The sequence below is a fragment of the Ammospiza caudacuta genome, chromosome 6 (genome assembly GCF_027887145.1).
Source record: "Ammospiza caudacuta isolate bAmmCau1 chromosome 6, bAmmCau1.pri, whole genome shotgun sequence".
In the NCBI taxonomy this organism is placed as follows: Eukaryota; Metazoa; Chordata; class Aves; order Passeriformes; family Passerellidae; genus Ammospiza; species Ammospiza caudacuta.
In genome coordinates, this window is record NC_080598.1 from 19761729 (window position 1) to 19784996 (window position 23268).

Consider the following 23268-nt stretch of genomic DNA (forward strand, 5'->3'; position numbering starts at 1 on the left):
TTGCACACACACAAATCATGCTGAGGAAGCAAATGGTGCTATCTGTTTTAAGTGATGACTCATTCATGGCAGCATTGTACCCCAACAAATCTGAGGAAGTTGCCCTGGGCAAAGCTCCCTTACCTGTCACCCAATCCTCCTGGATTTCATGTAGTAGCAGATTACTGTGAGCAGGGGGCAAATTTAGCTGACTCCTTGCACTTACTGCCCTTGCAGTCATCAGAGTCAAAGAGGACAGGTCACCTTCCGCTGCTAACGCTGCAAAGCAGACATGGAATAAACCTGACCTTCCTTTGCAGCCTTTGCTGGAGAAATCAACACTTCCTATACATAGAAAAATCAATGGAGGGCACTTACCAAACAAATCCCCATTGGTCTGAACCACCTGCATCAACAGAGCCTTACATGGCCATCTATGCACCCCAAACCCTCTCCAGCAGCTCCAGCTCAGCTTTCCCCTGTCTGGGCTGCTGTGGCAGGGTTTTTTCTTAGTTTCTACTAGCACACCAGTCTAGCACAGTGCACTCTGCTCTGTGCTGGTTTGGGGGAGCCTCAGCAGCATCCTACATTTTTGTGATTGTGCCCTACAAGCTCACTGTCACCCGTTTTTCACAAGCCTTCTCCAGAGGTGCTGCTGTTTCCCTTGTGTCAGCCCTGAAGGAGCCAAGTGAGGAAGAGGGTGGTGTTCCCCCCTTGCAGGCCAAACTCTCCCACCTCTCAATGCCCCTGGATCGTTCCCAACGCCACCTGGAAAGACCACTAACCCACCTGCACCTGGCTGGAAACCTTGTTACTGACTGGGAATAACTTTGAATGGAGGAGTATTCATGAATATGAGTGTTTCCTCTCAACCATCAGATGGTGCCATTGAGTCTCCTTAGGATGTGGAGCCCGGAGGACAGCAGGCTGCCACCAGGGATCACACTGGCTTCTTGCTCCACCTCAAGGGCAGGGAACAGCACTTAATTCCTCAGTTACAGGTACTGATACAGAAATATTCCGGTGTTCTCAAATAAATTAACAAAGATATGTGTCACTGTTTTTTCTGTTTATTTTTGTCTGGTTGGTTGGTTGTTTTGCACAAGTTTTGCAAGACTGGCTATTTCTTGGAGCTGCACTCCAGTGATACCAGTGCAGGAACAACCAGACCAGTATAGGAGCACTTCAATTTCTGCTCCAAGAAAAGGACGTGTTCATGTCCGGAAAGATTTAGAGAGGACGAACTGCTTTCAGGCAGCAAGGCTAGAAATTAAAGAGGGAGCAGCATTAGCAAAAGCTCCTTTCCCCTCCACAACAGCGGTATATGGAACACAGGACTTGCCCTCCTTGGAAAGTTAGCCAGCAGGAGGCTGCCCGATGCCTGGGGGTGACTGTCTCATTGCTACCTCTCCCTGCCTCTTCCCTCTACCTTTTATTTTATTTTATTTTATTTTATTTTATTTTATTTTATTTTATTTTATTTTATTTTATTTTATTTTATTTTATTTTATTTTATTTTATTTTATTTTTAACACAGAGTGTGCTGTAAAAAGAAGAGGCATCAAGGCACGTTGCCCACAGTATGCTCATCACATCTGACATCTCCCCTCCGCATGTGGGGCCAGGACTTCCAGGGCTTTGGTGCTTATAATTCCCTGTGGATTTTGCAATGGCCAGAGCCTGGCACCGAGAGCCCTGCTGTCCAGCTGAGGCCTCTACCTGGCATTGCAAATATGCATGAATAACAACTGATTAGTGCTTTTCCTGGGCTGGTTTTCATATTTAATTGTGCAAGATGAAAGAGGAGAAAAATGCTAGTAACGTGAGGAAGGAGGGAAAGGAGAAATCATTACAAGTGCATTTAGTCAGTGATAAGAATGGCTGCTGAGCTGGGCTGGGTGGTTTCCAAGCACAGTGGGAGCCAGCTTCAATTTCACAGCATAATATTTCCTGCACCCTTAAAATAACTTCTCCCTGCCCCCAGGGTGCCAGAGGAGCTGGAGAGCAATGTGTGCCCCCTCCCTGTGCAGCCCCAGGCCGCTGGGTGCTCAGTGATCACCCAGGGGCTGTTTTGAGAGCAGTCCCATCGCCGGTGTCGTGCCAAGGCACCGAGACCCGGCCAAGAGGGCTGGAGCAGAATGGAGGGGATGCTCCGCAGACCCAGCACCGTGGTCTCCCAGGGAAGGCAGCAGGTGGGGGATTGCTGTTTGAGCCCTCTTCGGTGCCCGGTGAGGAGCAGCTTCCCCGCACAGCTCAGCAGAGATGGGACCTCTTTATTGTCGGGGCTAATTGCTCATGTGAGATGTATTTACAGAGGCGACTGTTTGTGCAGAGCGCAGCAGACAAACAGACTCCTGTTCTGCCAGGCACCCTTTGTAATCGGTGGGGGCTGGGAACCCTTTAATGCAGCCATCATTTGGAGGCCTCATTTGTACTGCAGGCACCAAGGCTGCCCGCGGGATCCGAGCCCCGGCAGGGCGGGCAGAGGGCAGCGGGCTGTGCCCAAGCACTGCTCGTCCTCACCCACCTCCTTCTGAGCCGGGCACACAGGACCCACAGAGGAGCCTGGGTGTGATCCTGGCGCAGTCTGACCATCCTCCCGTGGTTTGCAAATGCACCTGCTCCCATTTGGGCATTTGGCTGCATCTCTGCCCTGCACGGGATGAGCCCTGTGTGTGTGCGCAGGTGAGCTGCCCGTCTCCTCGGTCTGCAGGAGATGTGACTGTGATGCAGGCTCTGAGCTGCTTCAAAGGTTATTTGGTGAACTGCTGTCCATGCAGTTGTACCAGAGGACAAGACGTGCCAGACAGTTGTTCCTTGCCTTTGTAAATAATGTCAAGGAGTGGTTAAAAGCAGCCAGGTCTCTAAAAAAAAAAACAGCCTTGCAGGCTTTTTGCAGCCTGCTGGGTTTTTTCAAGGAGGAGGCCTAGAGGGAGTTTTGCCATCTGTGAGAGGGATGCAGCATTAGGAAAATAATGCAAACAATTTCCGGCAGTCTCCATCTTCCTACAAAACCAGTGGGGATGGACAAGCCCTGGCTTCCAGTTACATGCAACACCATTTGCTTATGGGTAGCCTACATCCCAACCCCACAGTGAACATCCCTCTCCAAACTTGAAAATTATATGTCCCACTTCTCACTCTGCGCCCTTTTCTCCAGTAGATTAAGACATGTTCAGGAAAGAGCTTATCAGCAAGGAGGAGCAGCACCACAGAGCTGGGGTGTGTCTCCTGCTTCCCCTTTCCATGGGGCCGTTCAAATGGGCTGGTACTGGTCAGGCGTGCTGGGAGCTACAGCCTGTCCACAATGACACAGAATTGCCAGCACTGGGACAAAAGGAAACCCACGCTCATCCCCTTACAGAGCTCTCTGACACACGCAGACCAACCCAGGCATGCTGACCCCACGAGTGGCATTTCCCAAGCTTCCCAGCTGAAACTAGAACTCCCTCTTCTTTAAAATTCATTTTAGCATAATTCTTGTGTTCTACACTTGAAGGAACAGAGAAATCCACCTAATTTTTAGCACTCCTAAGCACTGGAGGTTTCTGAGCATTTACACATCATCTCTCACAAGACTTGATGCAGAGGGAAGTGGGATTTTTTTTCATTTTCCAGATATGGAAGCTGAGGCAAAAGGCAGACACTGCACAGTAATACCTAATTAATGGGGGGAAAATTAAGTGCCAGTCACCACCAGTCTCATGTTTTGACAACCACTAAGTTGTCTGAAAGAGGAAATACCTAATAATTCTGTTCTTCTGTGACTTTGAGAGGGCAACTGAACCCTAGTCAACATCTCTAGAAATGCAGACACCCAAGGGCAGATTTTGCAGCCTTCTTCCCTAAAGTTTCACCTCTCTTTTAGACATCAGAATAAAAGCTATATTTCCCAGACAGTTTAGGACCCAAAATGCCATTTATTGTTTCCAGTCTGATCCTCAGCCAGATTGATTGTCTTGTTGCAAGACTATATGTAAAAGGTCCTACTATTACTGGCAGCAATCAATATTTATAACCACTTACAGTGTTTATTTATATATAAAAAAAATCAAACGTTCCAACCAAGAAGAGATGCTTTTATTAATATCTAGCATGATTAATAACCATATTCAGAGTTGCAGGTAGGCCCACGCTGTCAGACTCATGCACTTTTCTTTTTCTAATGGCTCTGCAGGAATTTGAACCGTAATATGTTTCACGCTCAGGGACAAAGAGGTTTTGTCTCAGGGAAGGAGTGTGTGGATGTTTTTGACTTAAAGAGCCAGCGCCACATTCAGGGCTTCACAAACAGAACCACTTTGAACCCAAGCCCATCAGCCTGCCCCATCTCCTGGAGATACACTGCACAGGGTGGATCTCCTCTGTTGCTGAAGACCCAGATCGGAGCTGCAGATTTGCAGCTCGCTGAAAGATGTCACACCCCCTCTGTGTCAGGGCAGCCATCACCTGCTCTGCTTCCCTGCCACCCACTGGAAATGCCTCAGCTCGGCAAATGGGTTCACATCTCTGCCTGTTGAGGCCTCTCAGCTGTGCAGGGTAAGATGAGCTCCATGGGAATGACACTGCTTCAGATCAAGGGAGGAAAACTCATAGAGCCCTGACCACTGCTCCATTCCTATAGAGCAGGAGAGAAGAGGGAACATGCGAGGCTGATGTCGAGGTGTCAGGTCTGAGGCTGCCCAGCCCCACACCAGCACGGGCTGGTGAAGGAGGGACAGGTGTTTCTGGTGCAATAAAGGAGCAAAGTTCACCCCCACTCCTTGGTGCTGGCTCTGCACGGTGGTGTTTGCCCACCTGCACACTGCACTATTCCCGCTGCAGGAGGTAGTGACAAATCAGAGGCAGTAAAGGGACAGTTGCAAAGAGACTGGTGCCTTGATTACTTCCTCATAGCCACTCACCCTCCACGGTAGCACTTCATTATCAGACAGGCAGAGCAAGCCGACTAAAAGGGAACATGAAAATCAGGTAGATAAGACAGCTGTTGTCTGGATGGCTATAAAACCTCCTGTTTCACACAGTCTAGTCATGAGAACTGTGGGACAAAATAAAGGAAGTAAATGTTCACACTTGCTATTTCAAGGCAGCTCTCAGCCAGCGCTGAGTCACTTTTGGGACTGCCGTGTCTTTCTTCTGGGTTATGGGACATAACAGAGCCTTCTCACAGACAGGGACAGCCCTCAGGTCCATGCTGTCTTGTACTTTGGCTTTTACACTGAGCCCGGCAGAGCTTTACACAACTGCCAAATCCTCATGTGAGATGTTTGTCGGCCCCAACTCCCATGCTCTGGGCTGCATGGGATCCCCTCCAGCCTCCCCTCCATCAGATTCTGAAAAGCACTGGTGCTGCTGAGGAACATCTGGAAACAAAGCCACACTATGCCTGGAGGTCAGGAGGAGCAGGGAATGCACTTTTTTGGTTCCTGTTACGCCAGCCAGGCCAGGGGATACGAGTGGCAGAACAAGGAGGAGAGCAGCAGGTGAATGCAGTATTTCTTGCTCTGTGCCACAGGCCAAAAGCCCTACCGTGCAGGTCCCACAAGCCCACGGGGCACATGTTCTGCCCTGGCTGCCTGTCAATAATCTCACATTTTAAATCCTGTTAGACACGAGTAAGCTGTGGAGCAGTAATCCAGGGAAGAGTCGATGCAAACCCCTGCAACGTCAAGCACTGTAAACCCCCGGATCCTGCGCGCTCCCCACCACATCTGTATGCGGCAGCAGCGCTGGTTAAGCACCTTATCCTCATGTCCTGCAGGGCCTGCTCCCAACAAGCCCTGAGCAGGGAGCGCCCTTTCTTTGTCCATGTGCACAGGGCTGAGCACAAAGGAGCCCTGCAGCTTCCCAGGCTCGCTGCTGCCAAATAAATAATTGCTGTGATGCATTTTACGGAGGGCTTGGAAGGGGAGCTGCGGGACAGCCACCGGGCACTGCTCTGGGGCTGGCACATCCCTCTGCCCTTCAGAGCTGCTCACAGAGGGGCCTGGCTGAACTGGGATGGATGGGAATTGCTCAGTCTGCTGGAGGGATTTCTGCAGTTTCCAGTGGCTGAAGGAAGAAGAAAAAAACAAAACAAAACAAAAAACAGACCAAAAAACCCCAAACAAAACAGTAATGTCAATGGAAGTGTAATGCCAAGAAGAAAAAAAAAACATTGTAAAATAATCACCTTAGGTGAGATGTAGATAAAGGCCTTGTGCCCTTGGAAGGTAGGATACAAAAGGTAAATGAAATAGATGTTCCTTGTCTGATTTTTTTTGCACCAGTTGTTCTCCTAGTGCCAGTTGCTGTATATTTTCCTTGATACAATCAGGAGGAAAACAGCTAATCTGACATGACAAACTCATTGTATCAGAAGTCATCTTAAAGCATGTGTCATATGACTAAGCACCCTACTCCTGGTACAATGCATCCCACAGTAAATTTGGATGGAGCTCATCCTCAAATGCCCTGCTAAAAATACCCATAACAAAGGGCAACAAGAAAACATAATTCAAATGAGGGACATCTGTTCTCAAATGTTTGCAGATAATGACTGGATCGAGTGTCTGCATAAAAGATAATTATTTTCTGCAGATGGTTTGATCTGGTATTTTAAACACTGTAAAAAATCCTTGCCCCAGCCACTCAGGAAAGTATGAGGAGTTTTGCCGCAAGACCTTTTTCCTATCCTCTGCTACATTTCCTAAATGCAAGAATAAGTAAAACTAAAACCAATTAGAAGACAAAATGTATTAAAGAGAAATACTTCATTGGAACACAGGCAACATACATTTTCAAGTTCTTATGTTACACTGCCATATACCCAGATAATTCTCAGGCTGAAGTTTCATTATAGGAGAATGGCAAAATAAAGCAGTTATGTGTTGTGCAAAGCAGATTTCAAAGGGAAGGTCCGTCCCCAAAACTACACCACAATAGGCTTTTTAATACAAATAACTCTGCCACAATATGGTTTTTAACACAAATAACTCTACCACAATATAGTTTTTAATACAAATAGCTCTACTCTCTTAAGACAGAGAGGTACAAAACAACTATGACAGAGAAACATTCTTGTTAAGTCACCCGCTGACACCCCCTTGCCATCTAGAATTAGCCCCAGGATAACGCTGCTTTGTTGGGGCTGTCTTTGGAGCCCGTGTGCTGGCTGGGCTGGGCGAAAAGTGGGGTTACAGGTGGGAGCCTGTGGGCGAGGGGCCCTGGGGACACCATGGGGCTGGGAGGGCCCTCGGAGCCCCTGGCACAGCACGGGGAGGAAGCAGGGCAGGGAAGGAGGGGATGGCTCCTGCAGCCTCTGAAGGCAGGTCCTTCCCTTGGAAAACTGGCGGCTGCAATGACCATCAGTCTCCCCTAAGGCAGGTTCTAACAAATACACGTGTCAAAGCTGGGCTCGTCCCCAGCAGCTCTGTCCTTGTGACCGTGCCCACCCGAGCAGGTGCCGATCGGGGAACTCGAGAGGACATCACGGAGCCTCTGGGAATGCTGTGCATCAGCGAATCGCATGGGAAGGATTTACTTTTAAAAGTTATGGTTGTGTAAATCTCAAATGGTGCAGTGTTGGGCTGTCTGGGGATAGGCATATCCCTTCAGCAGCTGTTTGGTCATTTCTGCACGATAGTCTTGGGGCAGTCCCTGGCGACCCTGTGGGAATTCCAGGTTCTCATGCCCGTCTCTAATTAACACATTAATTTGCCTTGCCAGCGCTGACTCAGAGGCCCCTTCACGGTGTGTCCCAGCGAGAACCGAGCCCTGCGGTGCGGGCACCGAGGCTCCCGCACAGGCCCCGACTGACGCGGGGGTCCCGGGCCCGGGGAGCCGCCGGGGGGGGGGGGGGGGGTGCGCCCGGACTACACCTCCCGGCGTGCCCCGCGCGGCGGGGCGGCGGGCGGCGCGGGGCCGCTTCCGGGTTGGCCGGCGCGGTGTGTTTACTTCCGGCCGCGCCAGTGCGCGAGTGTCAGCCCGGGGGGGGCACCCGGCGACCGCCCCGCCCGCGGCCGGGGAGGGACCGACCGACCGACCGACCGACCGGGGCACGGACCGACGGACACAGCGGCCGAGGGAGGAGCCCCGAGCGCGCAGCGGCCCCGGCCCCCATGAGCGGGCGGTGAGCGGCGAGTCGGCGGCCGCGGGAGCTTCCCGGCGCGGCGGGACCCAGCCATGGACTGGCTGATGGGGTGAGTGGGGCCCCCTGCGCGTCCGTCCCGCGGGGCGCTCCCGGCCGGCCGAGGCGGCCCCGGCGCCGGCAGCCCCAGCCCCGCGTGCGGCGCTAATGACTAATCAGTTCCTGCCCGCGGGAACGGCAGCGGGAGCGCGGCTGCGGCTCAGCCCCGGGCTCAGCCCCTGTGCGGCCGCCTGCGGGCACCGCGGGCTGCACGGGAGCCCTCGTCTTGTCCCGAGCCGCGGCTCTCTGGAAAAGTAACTTTTCCTTCCCTTTTTGCGGAATAGGAAGGCCAGGTGTGGCAGCTCTGTGTGCTTCCCACTCGTACAGTGTGCGGCTAATCCCCCTGCGACAGAACATCGCTCTAAACCCAAAGGCGTGCCAAGGTTTAAATGGCTTTCTGTAGGGAGGAAGAAGAGACTTCGGCAGAGATTAACGCCAAATCAGAGCCACGCCAGGGGGCTTGGATAGCCTGGATTAATAGTGCTAATTACACAGAGACAGAAGGTAGAGAGCTGTTTGCTGCGGTTTTTAGGTCTGGAAACCTCAGTGCAGGAGAGGGAGATGCAGTTGATGGGAGTGACCTGATACGCTACCAGTATCCCAAACGAGATATTCTCGGTTGCTTCTTGCATGAATTGCGCTGGCGACCTGCACTCAGGTGAACTGTGAATAATTATGCTTCAAAGTCGTATGAGCACTTGGTTTATGCTCCAGCAAAACTGGCGCTGCAGTGATAACCTGCTGCCCTTAGTTTGTTCTCACAGCCGCTCCTGAATGTGGTCTTTGCCATCTAGGTTGCCTCCTTTCCTTACACTGATGTGCCTAGAACAGAAGGTAAACTTTTGTGGCAGCTGGTGGATGTGGTGTGTGTTTAGAAGGGTCATTGGCGTGCGTGCTCCTTTTGTCTGCAGCTGATCTGTTCGGTGCTGAGAGTGCACTTGTTACTCGCCTTCACATGGGTCTCATCCAACTCTGGAACCAGCTGTCCATACAAAGTTTCACTGCGAGTCTGACCCCTCACTCGCTCAGATGCAGGGCATGCTGAATCTCTGTGGGATAGACACGGATGGCTGGCTTTTCCTCCAGCAGGCTGGGCAGGGAAGGGCAGTATTTGTGGCATGTGGAGGGGTCTGGGTGCCATGTACTGCAAGCCTTGTGTCTTGTAAGTCACAGGGCTGCGCTCTGTTGTTACACGGTGTCAATGAAAATAGAAATGACGAGCTTGTTTTGATGTGTTTTGTAACAACCGCAAAGCGCAGGTGGTCTGTTACATTGACTTTGTAAAAGTAAAAGCTGGAGTGTCAAAGATTGTTACTGTAATTACAAAAAAAGGTCAAACCCAGGACTTATGCAAGTTACTTGTATGACTCAAAATACTACATGCCCCACTACAGCAGCTGTACCTATTCTGTGCAAATTACATTGTAAAGCAGAAAAGAATCAAGGTTTGTTGTAGCCACACTCTGAGTATATTAGGATGATGATTTTCTTATGAGAAATATTTTGGGCTTCTTGAAGTCACTACAAAATATTGGCATTTGTTCTGCACTTTTTTACCCAGGGTGGGTGGATCCGCCATGTGTGGAAAAGACTTGCCTGTTTTCCCCATTGTAATGGGAATGGATCCTGAGTCATTTGTGTGTTACTCGCTTGTTCTCAGCTATTTCCTGATATGTTTCACTCCTGACCAAACCCAGTATTGTCCCACTGATGCTCTTCAAGTTTCCTCCCTTAAAACGCTGTTAGTTCTGTTTGTGCACACTTGGGGGGGATGGTTGTGTGCGATTATGGCAGGAAGGGGGAGCATTGATATTTTGAAATGCGAAAGGCTGGAAGTCCTGGGGGACCCATTCTTATTCCCGGCCAAGTTATGCCTGCTGTTAGCAACTGTGTTTGTAAGTGGAAACATCCGTCCTGCTGCTTGACAAAGAAACTGAGGACATTTGTCTGCCCAGGCAGAGGTTTGGGTAATGCCACTTGCTCAGCCTTTCTTTCAGTGGGAGCTTCAGCTGTTTGGGTCTCTGATGTGAGGACAGGACTGAAGAAAAACCTGCAGAACAATAGCAAAACAGGTCTATCCCAGTAACACATTAGTTGGTGTTGATGTCTCTGGCAAGCAAAATGTATTGCTCTGCTTCTTGGTGGTATTTCTTTTTCTAAGTGTCCTCACTACTAAAGCCATTGTGATCTTTCTTATTCCGTACTGCATTGGGAATGTGGTGGTTTGCAGTTTCAGCTTTCCATGCACTTTCCCCACCCGTGTGGAAGGCCTTGTATGTCCCCTTGTTGGTTGTGCTTTCTTAACTTTTTGGTGTGTGAAACACCCTCTGTGTTTTGACTTTGTATTGCTGAGAAATGATCCTTGGAGTGCAAGTGTGTTAAATTAGGCAGCAGCAACAGTTGCTCCTGTTCTAGATCTCGACCCTTCGAGCTGGTGTCGCCTTTATCTGATAAACGTTTAGAGTGAGATCTGCTTTATTCCTTCTTTTGGAAAGGGGGGAAGGGTAAGTGCTAATCATTCCACCAAGGGCAGCAGCTCCGTGCCTCTGATCGCCTCAGAGTACTTAATATACAAAAAAACCCGGAAGCTGAGGCTTACAAACAATAGTGAATTTATTACGGATTAACAAACTGTACAGACTTAGGTGGTCATACAGCAAAACTTCTCTGGGTGCTGCCTGCTGTTCAGTCAAGTGCTTCCAAATCCAGTCAAGTCCTAAGGAAAAAAGCTGAAAAGAATGAGTGCTGGCATGGTAGGATGCTTAGTTTAGCACCTAAGTAAAGGCAGAGTTGTTTCTGTGGTTGATTAGTATATTTGACCCTTCCACTGAATGCAACATTAATACTGATGTTGTGAACTCTATGGTTTCTTCCGTGCATTCTCTTCATTTAAAAAAAGACCATTTTGAGCTTATTTGTCTTACAGAGGATGTATTTTAAGTCCAATTTTAACTAGAGATCAGTGTTGCTTAATTGCTTTGCTCAACAACATTTACCAGAGATCCACATTACCCACTTTGGAAGAGATTCCAAACTTTTGTGTTACAAACAGCATTGATCTGCTCTTGAAGTTCAAATTAGCAACAAAGGCAGGCATTGTTCCTTCACTTATGATATTTTAAAACAAGGTGAAAAGTAAGTTTCATAATTGGCTAGGAGTAAAACATATTAGTGGTGCTAATAAACCTGATGTGGTTTCCTCTTCAGCAGTGCTGTCTGATGCTGCAATGCATATTTTCATTAGAAAAGGAGTATTGGGTACTGTAGTGGTTTTCGTGAACTGTTACATAATAAGGGAAGAGAGAAACAAAGTGTTTTACAAACAATTACCAATGTTTGACGCAATCATAATTTGAGCTTCATCTGCACTATAAACTTTGTAGTTTAGTAGGTTAATAGACTAAACTGATTGAAGCTGAGAGAGATGCTTACACTGATTTGATAAAGATTCACAGCTCCTTCTCCCAGCATTGATTAGAATATAAGTGTAATAAAGAGAGAGAGGCTGTCTGCAAGAGGGATTTATTATCCATTTAAATTTTAGCTCTTGTTATCCATACAGTCATACTATCCCCTGCTCAGTTATTTGTTCTTTCATATGTTGACCTAGTGACTTGAACAGAAGGGCCTAAAAATGGTTGAAGACTATCCTTTCTCATATTGCACATCTTCAGCTTTGAGGACAGTTAGAGAGAAACAATGGCCTGGAAAGGTAAGGAAAACACAAATGGCAGAAGAAGCAAACTTCTGGTCAGGACATTTGTGCCTGAAGACAGCACAGACTATTTCTGTCTACTCAGGTGGTCTGTGGTCTGCAAGACCAAGTGAGTGGCTACAGCTGTAAACTGAAAAATGTCTAATAGAAACTAATAGCCCTCACACTTGCAGGTTTTACTTTGTAATGTCAGTTAATCCATTATAAACACCACATATACGTGCTGCCCTGCACAATCTTCATCTCATCGGGATGGGTCATTGGAAAGTATGTTGCAGTGAAATAACATAGTAATTATGCAAATTGTCTTTTGGAGTATATGATATTCTGATGATTTAAAAAAAATCAGTGGAAGAGAACTTCTCAAGGTCAGCACACTGCTGGATTTGTTTTGTAGAGGAGACTTGTAAGTCATGAATTTATTTAATTCAGCTGTAACTGTCAGGGACTTAAATTTAAGCTGTCAGTTTTTTCACTTGTTTCAGATACAGGATTTTGCCACATTACCCCTGTGGTAATTTTAAAGGCTAGAGAAAAGTAACACATACTACTGTTTTGCTGTCTTCCATTCTGCATTTGTGGTGGGGTCTTTAAGAAATGCCCTCACAAGGCCTTAAGACACTGTCCAGTTCAAGATGAGCTGTGGTGAAATAGGAATAATATTGTCATGCGGAGAAGTCCTAACCTTGAGCCAGAACAGCTGAGGACTACATGTGAAAAAAGCACACCACTGTTCTAGTTCTGAGTCAGTAAAACCCAATATGCTGTTTGTCACCTGTTAGACTAAATCTTTGTTGCTTTTGAATGGGGTGCACTGTTGCAGGATATCTCAAGCTGGAAGGGAGCCATAAGAATCATCAAGTCCATTAATTGTATGGAGTGTATTTTGTGGTGGGAGCAGTGAGAAATCCAGCAAGCTTAGCTGTCAGTTTGGCTGGTGCATCATACAGTTGAACCTGCCTTTCTCTAGCAGACCTTTATAGAAAAAGTAGGTAATGATTTTTATGCTGGGTACTGTTCGAAACTTCCTAATTATAGAAAATATTTCTATTAAAAGGAAGAAAGGAATAACACTGAACATTCTTCAGCTGCTGTAGCTGTAGGGAATGCTTTCCTCTTTCTTCCCTTTAGTCATTTCTAGTGAAGAAACTCTTCTGCCTTTATAAGGCAGTCTTCCCTCTAGAAACTGCTGCAACCTCTCACCTTTTACAGCTTGCATGGTGTGTGTCTGTTCTGTTTTTTAACTGACCTCACAACAGGTGTTTCCCTTGCATTCCATTCCCTGCAGATTTTTGGCTTCACATGCCATTTTCCCTGCTTTAAGGGAGCTGAAAATAACTCAGAACAGTAAACCAGACATGTATGGTCCCATTGGGCAGGAAATAGTCACATGCTCCTTATTTGCTTCCATTGATAGGTGTAACATTACCTGTGGGGTCCAGGTTGCTCTCCCCAGATAAATCTGGGTCTGTCTGTGAGCCACTGGCTCTCCATTCACTGCTTACTGATGGGACTTCAATATTACTTCAAAACCTTAGCAGACATGAGCAGTGCCTCTGCTAAACCAGAGCTTAACTTTGAAACAACTACATAATGCTGTCTGCAGGTAAAATTAGATCTCCATTAAATATTAACTTGTAATATTCATTAGTATGGTGGTGGAAATGTGCTGTTACTTTGAAATGTGAGTTTCAAGGGCTATTAGATTTGTAGAAAAGGAGTCATGACTGTAAGAGAGCAATTTAAATTTTCCAGGTGTGTTGTTCCCTTATGTCTCCCTGGTTCTGAAAGTGCTCAGTTAAATTACTGAGATGGTCACTGCCAAGGTTCTTCTTTTGTAGTGCAGAACAGGTTGCACATAACTGCAGAGTCTTGCTCCCTGAAGAGCCCTGGTATAGTTAATTATTGATTTCTTGGAGAAAATGCCATATAAATCCTGCATTTTAAAACCTTTGTTACTTTGGCAAACCACAGAATTTATCAGTAAGTTACGTTAGTGAGTACAGTGCACGTGAATACTTGTTTTATATTTTTAGAGTGTTCTTTTTCCAGAATGCTGAGTATGCTGAGGGGCAAGAAGAATAGATAATTTTCAAGGTATTTAAAGTAAAAGGAACTATTACTTTATTTAGAAAAAGAGTTGAATATTCTTTAAGTGTAGCTATACTCATTCCTTGCATGTCTCTGCATGTTACCCTCTTTCCTTTGCAGTAGCATCAGGATTCAGGAAGACTGGTAGCTTAAGATGCTCATCTGAATGAAAACAAATCTCTTTTTTTTCTGCCTTGTTTCCTCTCCTCAGGTTAGTTTTCAGCTAAATGAGTTCCTGCAGCCTGTTTGTGTGGCTACATGAATAATGTTGACAGCACGATAGTGTTTGTGAGAACAGAAAGCTTAGGTAACACTTACTTTGGTGGTAGCAAGGACTTAAATCAGCTGAATGGAATCATGTAGTAATGTGGTTATTAGTGGTAATTACTCTGAAAATAATTAATGATCTATCTTCTGGTGATGTATCCTTCTGCTTGAATGTTGGGAGGAGCTGCAGAATGTCTGAAAATAGGAGATGCCATGACTAGGCTGGTACCCTGGCACAGGCAATGGCATCAGAGCACTGTCACAGTGTTACATTGAGTTTATGGGTAAACTATAAATATACTCATTGTGAACTGGATATGGATGAATAATTCAGACTTCACAACTGGCTGTAAGTCATGTTTCATCTACCTGAGGGAAGTGCTGCCTGTGTTGTGGTGTGGATGTGGAGCTGGGTGGGATTCTGGGTGCCTGGCTGAATCCAGCAGTCTGATTCAAGAGCGTGTTCAGGAAGCTTCGTTCACGCATGATGGCCTGCCTCACTTTGCCTATTTCACTGGCAGTTTCCATCTGTTACATCTGCTGGATGTGGGCCCAGGGAAAGCATACTTGAAAGAGTAAAATTAATAAGAGACTGCAATTTTTAGATGGCTGTTTATACAAGTTTGAACTCAGTACTGTCAGATCTATGTTTTCTGCCATCACTGATGACCTATCAAACAACTTTAATATGTGGTTCTGCTAGTGGAATACTACTGAAGTGATCTTGCCCATTGTTTTTTATCCATTTACAGTTGGTGATATGGTTGTGAAACTTGCTTGCTAGATTCTTTTTTTTTAAGTCCTTCTTAGCAATTTATTCACTCATCTTACTCTGTCTGCAATTACAAAAAAAAAATAGCTGTGTTCTTAACTGTATAAGAAATGAGTAAATCTGATTATTTAAATTTATTTTTGCAATTGTGTTGTTTAGAGTAATACTGAAAAGTGTTACATCAACTGAGACTACTTGAGGAAGAATTGTTGCTTCATGGCCTTGTTCTGACACCTCAAAGAGTTGTAGCCTAGGAGCTTCCCTGTTCCTGAGACTGTGTGCAGTAATTATAAATAATTTTGCAGCTACAATGATGAATGTAACTAAATACCTAAAGAGCCCTGCAATAATTTTAGCATTTGGAGGGGGAAATATGGCAGTTTTCTCAAAAGTTAGTTTCCTTTTATTCTGTCAGCCAAGAGAAACTGGTCAAGGTGCAAGTTTTTCACACAATCAGCAAACGTCTGTCCCTGCTTGTGGAACAAGAGCATTGAACACACACATATATGCACACAATAAATAAACCCCAAACCAGAATTTGGATACAATTTTCTGAAGAGTGGCACACATTAAACTGGAATTAAGACAGGAATGACTGTCATAGATCAAATTCCTTCTTACTCTGAACACTGAAAGAGTAAAACCATTAAGCTAGAATGTAAGCCTGCAGAAAACTGTATCTTTAAATTATCCAGGTCTGGTAACTTGAGCTCTTCAGAATATATCTGCATGCTTTTAAATTTCTTTTCCCCTTCCTTTCTGCACTGCTTAGGTTATAAAGGTGGTCCCTGAATATTTTTATCATCAATGTTCAGTGTCTGGATCACTGTTGTCCCTCTGCTACACTGAAATGTGCAAGTTCTTGGGTGTTCTACCTGAGAACTCCTGTGGTATTTACACATAATGAACAGAAGTTGTGTGAAACACAGGTTGCATAGAGGTGATCTTGACTCTTTTTTTCTCACTGTTTCAGTTCATAAATTTCAGTCTAGAATTTCCTCATTTATAGAACTTTTCTTTTACATGGTTCTTCATAACTCAGCATGAAGTTGCTGAGGAGAGGCTTTGTTCCTTCTTAACAAGTTATGCAAAACTGGATGGAGATGTTTTTTTATGAGGAGGTGTCTACTTTGCAGATGGGCTCAGGTTACAGGATTAACTCTGTGGTTTCAGGTTTGTGTCAGGTAAATGATAAATAACTTTTTTCTCTTTTTTTTCAGTCAGTCTTCTGTCTGATGATCTCCAGGTGTTGCTGGAACTGCAGTCTATGAAACCTTCATGGTTGTAATATTTACTATAGTGTTAGTGTGTGGCTGGTTTCCATCAGATATAAAAGGAACCAAGTTTGTAGTGAGGGCTAATAACTTTTATCAGACCCACAAATATACTTGGGAAAGAAATAAAAAGCTTCTGGGCATGCTTGTATCCCTTGTTTATGTTAATAGACTGTTTTGAACAAAACCATGTTAATAGTACAGTTCCAGGTCAGCTGGAGAAATCTCACCTGCTGGTTTAGCTGTGGATTGGTTCCTTTTTAAGGAGCTGACCAGCCTACATTCAAAAAGCCACATTTGGGCAATGGTCTTGCTATTTAAGGTTATCTGCATGTCTTCTAGGAAAGGAAAGAGGTTAGAAATGGAAGTATTTTGCAGGTTCTGTTCTAAGGTATACAAATCCTCAGATGGCCCTAATTTTTTCCAGTGTTGTCTTACTTAGTTCTGTGATCCAACCTTTCTTGGTTCCCTTGTAATTTCTGGTTGGGATGCCTAAGCCAACCTGCAGTTCTGATGTTTTTATGGTCTTGTCTGTATCTCCTTTTTGTTGTAGCCAGATAATGCCATTTTTTAAAAATTAGCTGAGTTTTGAGGTTTGGGAGTAATCTGACAGCTAAGAGTTGAACAAAAGAAATAATGAAAGGAGTACTTCAGCTGAATGACTGTAGCTTATTTTCTGTTCAATTCTAGCCTTAATCTTGCAGTGGGTGTGTTGGACACCCCTCTGCTGCTTGACTTGCTGGGCATTAAAAAGTATTGTTTCTTTTGCACAGTATTCCTGGATGGGCATCTTACAGGAGTTGTTCTTACTTTGTCCCTTCTTCACTTGATTATTGTGGTGCCATTGGTGATGAGCAATTTTTGAAGACTAACCTGAAGTTTCAGGTTTTTTTTTTTTAATGTATTTATGAATGTTTCATATTAGGCATATGATGGGCTTTACCATGTGGTCTGGTGTAGCACAGGTTTTAGCTTTGAGTTATGGGTGCTATTCAAAATGCTGAATTGGGTGATTTGCATTCTTAGAACCCCAAAGCGTCTGTACTGAGGTTTTCTCTCTTGCCCCACCCTGATGAATATGAAAGTACTGGCTTGAGTCACTTGAGCTTGTTGAGGCTTGAGCAAGTGGAGTAAAGTGCTACGAAAACTCATCTAAGAAAGGGGAGATTATGGGCTCATGCTTGTAATGTACAAGAATTTAGATATTTAACTGCAAGTTTGTAGGTAATGTCCTTGGTCTGCCTTTTAAAGGGGACCTTTCTGTTTTCACACAGTACTGTAATAAGCTGGGAGTTTTTGGTTTTTTGGTTGTTGTTTTTTAATTGTTTGTGTTTCCAGGCTTGTTTCAGACAGGATGTGCACAGTCATCCACTAAAATGTAGGCAGTTGTTGCTATATGTGGTATAACTTTTTAAGTGGTCAGGATATTATTTACATGTTAACAGACTTGTATTTTCTCATTGTTAATAGAATCAATGTTTCTGTTTAAATCAAGTTCCTCTTGGTTTTAGGTAGAGTGAGGACTTACCAGCTCTCACTGTTTGCCTCCTTGGGAATACTGGCAAGGAGGCATCTTGTTAATGAAGAACTATTTTCTGCAGTTCATGAAACACATGCAATATAACCCACTGTCTTGCAGGACAAAATCACTTGCTGGGGCTTTTTTGTTTGTTTGGTTTGTTTGTTTTTTTTAATTGTAATCCATTCTATAATTAAAGGAGAAATAGTCTTACGTAGCAGATTTATGAATTCCCATGTTTAAACGTTTTATTCTTTAACATTAGGGGGGCGTTATTATAAAATAAAAAAGTTGGCAAGTGTTTCATGAGAAGGAAGTAACTTTATAATAAAGACAGACAAATTTAAACACATTGGTTATACTCGTTTAGGTGTGTCATCTATCCACAGCACTTCTGAGCCAAGCTGAAAATGTAAAAAAAAAAGGGTGGTAAATATTTCAGTAGGCATAACGATTTAAGCTGACATGGAGGTTGCTTAATTTCTGAAGGACAACTCCCATGAAGGTCTTGATGAGTTTTAAAAGATGCAATTTAAATTCATTCCTTTGACTTCTTAAGTGCCAAAGCACTCTTTCAATGACAAATGGTAGAAAAAAAATTTAAGAATTTGAAAAACCATCCTGAGAGTGCATGAGAGATATCCCCAGGCTGATAGCCCCTAGTGCTAAAAACAGCCTTGCTGTCTGAGTATGCAGATTTTGAGCAAAGAGGAAGCAAATACAGGAATGAGGATGGTGTTTATACATGTAATAAAACTTCGTTAGCAGACATCATCATTTCCTGTCTGGGTTTAATAAAGGAATGATAATTATTTTCCATTATTACTAAGACCTTGATATTTTTTTAAAAATACTGCACACAGTAGTATCTTATGTACAGTCACTGTTGGTAATTGAACTGTAGCTGTCAAAACAAATGCCTGAAGAACTTGGATCTGGGGAATTCCAGTCCATGCTTGACCTAAGAGAGTGATTTATCGTTCATCCAGATAAATGTCTGTGGCCTGCCTTGTCACGTGCTCCCATTTAGCAAGCAGAGGCCTGCAGCAGGCTACCAGGTATCACAGGACACTGTGTTCCTGTCTCTGGGCACTTCTCACTTGCCTGTGCCTGCAAAAATTACAGCCTTGGCCAATAGTGCTTGTCTTATGGCTTGTATATAATATTTTCTTCTCCTTCTGGATCTGAGGTTTGTTTGGGTCTGTGACCTTGCAGACAAAGGGTCTAGTCCTAGTTATGCCAAAAATCAATGTATGCACTTTCATACATCACAAGTTAGGTCAGAAGATGCTGCTGACCAGTCTGAAGGGCTAAGGCAGACAAGCACTGGTGATGATGGAGGTTTGAACCTGAGGGCACCAGCTACCAGGTCAGTGCACCCTTTGTGGGCTGCCCAGAACCTGAGTGGGAAGGTTTTCCTGCTTTCTGGAGGGCCCAGTTTGATAGTGTGATGGAAAATGAAAGGTGGTTACACTGAAATGTGCAACTTAGTGCAAAATTTTGTCCTCTGCTGTTACCTTTGAAACTACAGTTCAGTAACTGTTCCATGTTTTCTGCTCTTACTGTGTCCATCAACTGCTGTAGAAGTCGATCTGGACATAGTCAAGCTATGGAACAATGGAGAAGGTCAGATGTTGTGATGAGGAGCCAGCCTGCAAGTGCAAACCAAACGCACCCAGAGCTTTTTGTCCCTAGCCAAGTGAAATAGGAAGATGTACTTTTTGTTTCCTCCCTATTCATCTTAACTCTCCAATTCACTAACATTTATCTTAAGTTTTTTTTAGAATGACTCAAAGTTCTAGTAGTTCTACAGAGAGAAAGTTGATTAAAACTGTGGGGGTACTGCTGACCAAACAATGGAGTAGATTGGTCAGTATTCATAAAATAACAAGGATAATACTTCCTAGCTTTGGTATGTTTTTGGATGAAAAATAATGCATTGTTACCAAAGGGTGTTGCAAATCTGAAGTTTCCCAAAGAGCCTAAGTAAAATCAACTCTTCCATTATCCTTTTGCTGGTATATGCCAAAGCATATCGACTTGTTACACGTAGAAAAACATAAGGCAGGACTCCACAGCTGTGGGAATAACTAATGCAAATTGGATCCATGTTCCCAGTGAAAGTAATAAAGTTCCTGCTCACAGGAATTCTCCCCATGACTTGTTTCCCTAAGGTCCCTGGAGAACAGTGGTGTGGGTGGAGTGCACAGGACATGAAGTAAAAATCCTGTGTGATAAACCTGTCTAAAAAGGAGTCTAATCTCCAAGGGAGACAATGGTTATCGTATAGCCATGGACTACTCATTAACTTGTGGTTCCTAAACCAAATATTATTCCAGGGTGACAGCCAGCTACTAACATGAAACTATTACTTTTTAATCTCATTTTGGATTTGCTTTTTTTGTGTGCCAGTTTTTTGAGGTTTAGTAGTAAATTGACAATGTGAGTTTCACAGCGGGCGCTCAGACCTTCAAAGAAAGAATGAGTTCTCCAATATGCTCTTGTTACAAAATCAAACTAAGAGGAGCTTCAGGTTAGCTGGGTTTCAGTAAATACTTTTCTGCTTTATCATATGGATAAAAGCATAGGGAAAAGCAACAGGAAGCTCAAAAATGATGGGGGGAGGATAAGGCAAAAGTGGGATTAAAGACAATTGACTTACCAGCATACTTTGACAATAAAGAACAATTTTGGTGTATTGCATGACATGAGAAGGTTGAAATAATAATAAATAGGAAGAATTTTTGTATACAGCCCATAGCTGAGCTGAGGATTTAACTTCTGTGATTCACTAAGGTAAATAATGCAATTCTGTAAAGATTAATGACATTAGCAAGAGTGCTAGCAGGGATAATGCTGGTTTTCAGTCCATGCATCTAAACTGAGCAGTCAGTTGGGAAGAAATTTCTCTTGGGATGTGGGGCTGGGCAATTAACTGCATTTCCAGAGGTTTATGGAGTCTTCTGACTCTTCAGTCTTCTGACTCCATAAATAGTGTTGGCTATTATCAGAATGGAGTTGTGGTCTTGGTAGACTGTTGTTTTGCATTATGGTAGTTCTGAGATGCAGAGGTAGATATTCAGAACATATTTACTTAACAGCACAGTACAGCCTAATCTTTTGTTTGCAATTACCTCCCCTTTTCATGTACAGGAAGTTGAAATACTTCACAAAAATCTGATTACTACAGAGGGACAAGAATGTAACTCCCTTCTAAAATACCTCTGGTAACACTCATTTCCAATATCTGTTTCTTACAAAAGTACTAAATGTACTGGTGTTTAAATTTGGAAAAAAAGCAAGTGTTTGTGTTTGGAAAACTTAAAGTACCCATGGAATGCCTTTCCTCATGATTTTTAAGTCATTTAAAGCATATTTTCACCTCCAAGATGTCTGACAGAAAGATTAAGAAATTGATGCCTCTTTTTCATTGTTTTAAGTTAACACCTTTTTGACTACGGTCAAATTTTTCAGTTTTATTATTCATGAAGTCAACTGTCTTGTTAGCATATTTCATTCTTGCGCTTGTTTAGGGGCCCTGAATTATGGTATGTGGTTCTGAAGGATGACATAAGTCACTCTTCTCCTGGTATTTGCTGTTCATTGTTGAAATGTCACCTTTGGGACTGTGACTATCATTTGACAAATGTTAATCTTTCCAGTAATTTTTAATGATCTTGATAATGCAATGATAATGAGAGAGGAAGATGGAAATGGTTATTAGGGGAGATGATTTGAAATTCTATGGACTTAAAAGTATTCCAGGATATTAATACTGAGTCATGGTGGCGCTCTTGCTTTTATTTCTAGTTTTCTAGAGGTGAAAATGTGCCACTTTTTCCCTTTCATCCCCAGAAGGAAGTAAGAATTAAGGTAGAATCTGTTGTTTTAACATCATCAAGCATAGAATGCAAATTTGGCAGTGAGACCCCTTGGTTGCTATGTGAGTTGTATTATTGATCTCCTGTTGTTTCTGTAATCTGTACTTGCTTGTTTTTCTTATACTAGGTCTTTTTTCAAAGGCAAGTATCTACTAGTGTTTTCAGAGAAGCCAGATGGTACATTGGCCTTGGTGGTCCTGAATCTGCAGTGCTTCCTGAACAGTTTAAATACTTGAAACTTGCTTATTCCTCTTGGTTATTCTGAGCTTAAGCTTTATAAATTTATGTAAACTTCTGTCACAATCTGAAGAATTGTTTTCAGTCTGGTAATTTTTTTTGTGATTAAAACAAAATAATGCACTATAATATTACAGTTTAGGCCTGTTTGCTAATTATAATCCTTGAGTAGGAATTACTTTAGCATCTGGAAATAGGAAATAAAAAGATCATAGGTTGAAGGTGCTTTCCCTAAATGTAATTGCCATTTAAAATTATGTAAATGCCAAACTGAAATTTCTTCAGACAGAATGCTTAGGGTGAGGATCTGTGATAAAAAGAATAATGATTGGGGTTTTTTTCTCATTAGATGAGTGCTTTCCCTGTTGATGGGATTTTGTTGGTGTGTGTGCACAAGAGAGATCTCAGTATGTGTTCTAAATGCACTTTGTATTTTTCAGTTCTACGATTATTTCTATGGCACTAGCTTCATAAGCCTACCTTTATTTATGTGGTATAAATAGAGAATAAAATCTTGATCAGGAGACATGGAAACACTAAGTATGTGGAGGAAGACAGAATTCTGCTGGGTATTGCAAGGACTGCTATATAACCAAGCCAGTTCAAGCAGCTGATCAGTTAAATACTACCTGTGATTTTTTGGTGTCATGCTGAGAATAAATCAGGTTTGTGTAGTGACTGGAAATGACCTTTTTACATTCCTTGAAACTTTTTGCACTTTAGGCTTATGAAAACCTACTGCTCTTCCCTGGCTTCCTTCTTTAGTAGGTTTTAAATCAAATTGTTATGAAAATATTGTGTACAGGTTATTGTGCCTGTAGATTTCTCAAGGATTTGCATTGGTTTAGGTAACTGTGTTCAAAAGGTAACTAAAGTATGCATTGCTAAAGTTTTCAACATATGAACTAAAGTGTTCAACATTTGAGTCTTGTACCTCTGCACTTTCTGGTGAGATTCAATTTTCTTTAAAATACGGTAGAACTTGGCTCATTCAGGTATTACATTCTCCAGAATATCTTGGAGAAGATTAAGTCCTGAATCATCTAAAGAATGACCTTGTCCTATGCCAGGGGAGCAGACGAGGCTGTAGCAGCTCTTATAAGCCTTTAATATCAAAAGGTGTGCAGATTTTTTAAGTGCTGTCTCTGTCCTCTTTTCTTTAGATGATATAGCTTTTAGCAACACAAACCAGTAGAGCAGTTGCTGATAAATTCTTTGGATAATTATGAAAATATTTCACATCTGGGAGTGGAAGGAAAGCAAAAAAAAAGTTGAACATACAGTATGTGCTTCCTCAGATGCACTGTGACAGCAATATCTGTAACCTTCCTGACAGATTTCAGTGGGTTACACCTTGCCCAAAGAA

General features: G+C 43.7%; 1 protein-coding gene across 1 annotated transcript in view; it reads left to right on the forward strand.

Annotated features, from left to right (window-relative positions):
- Nucleotides 1-7923: 7923 nt before the first annotated feature.
- The window catches only part of MOB2 (MOB kinase activator 2), a 108598-nt gene continuing 93253 nt past the window's right edge, over nucleotides 7924-23268 (forward strand). The window contains exon 1 of the mRNA XM_058806642.1: nucleotides 7924-8159. Coding sequence (XP_058662625.1) covers nucleotides 8143-8159 — 17 coding nt within the window. The 5' untranslated portion in view covers nucleotides 7924-8142. The remainder of the gene's footprint in view (nucleotides 8160-23268) is intronic.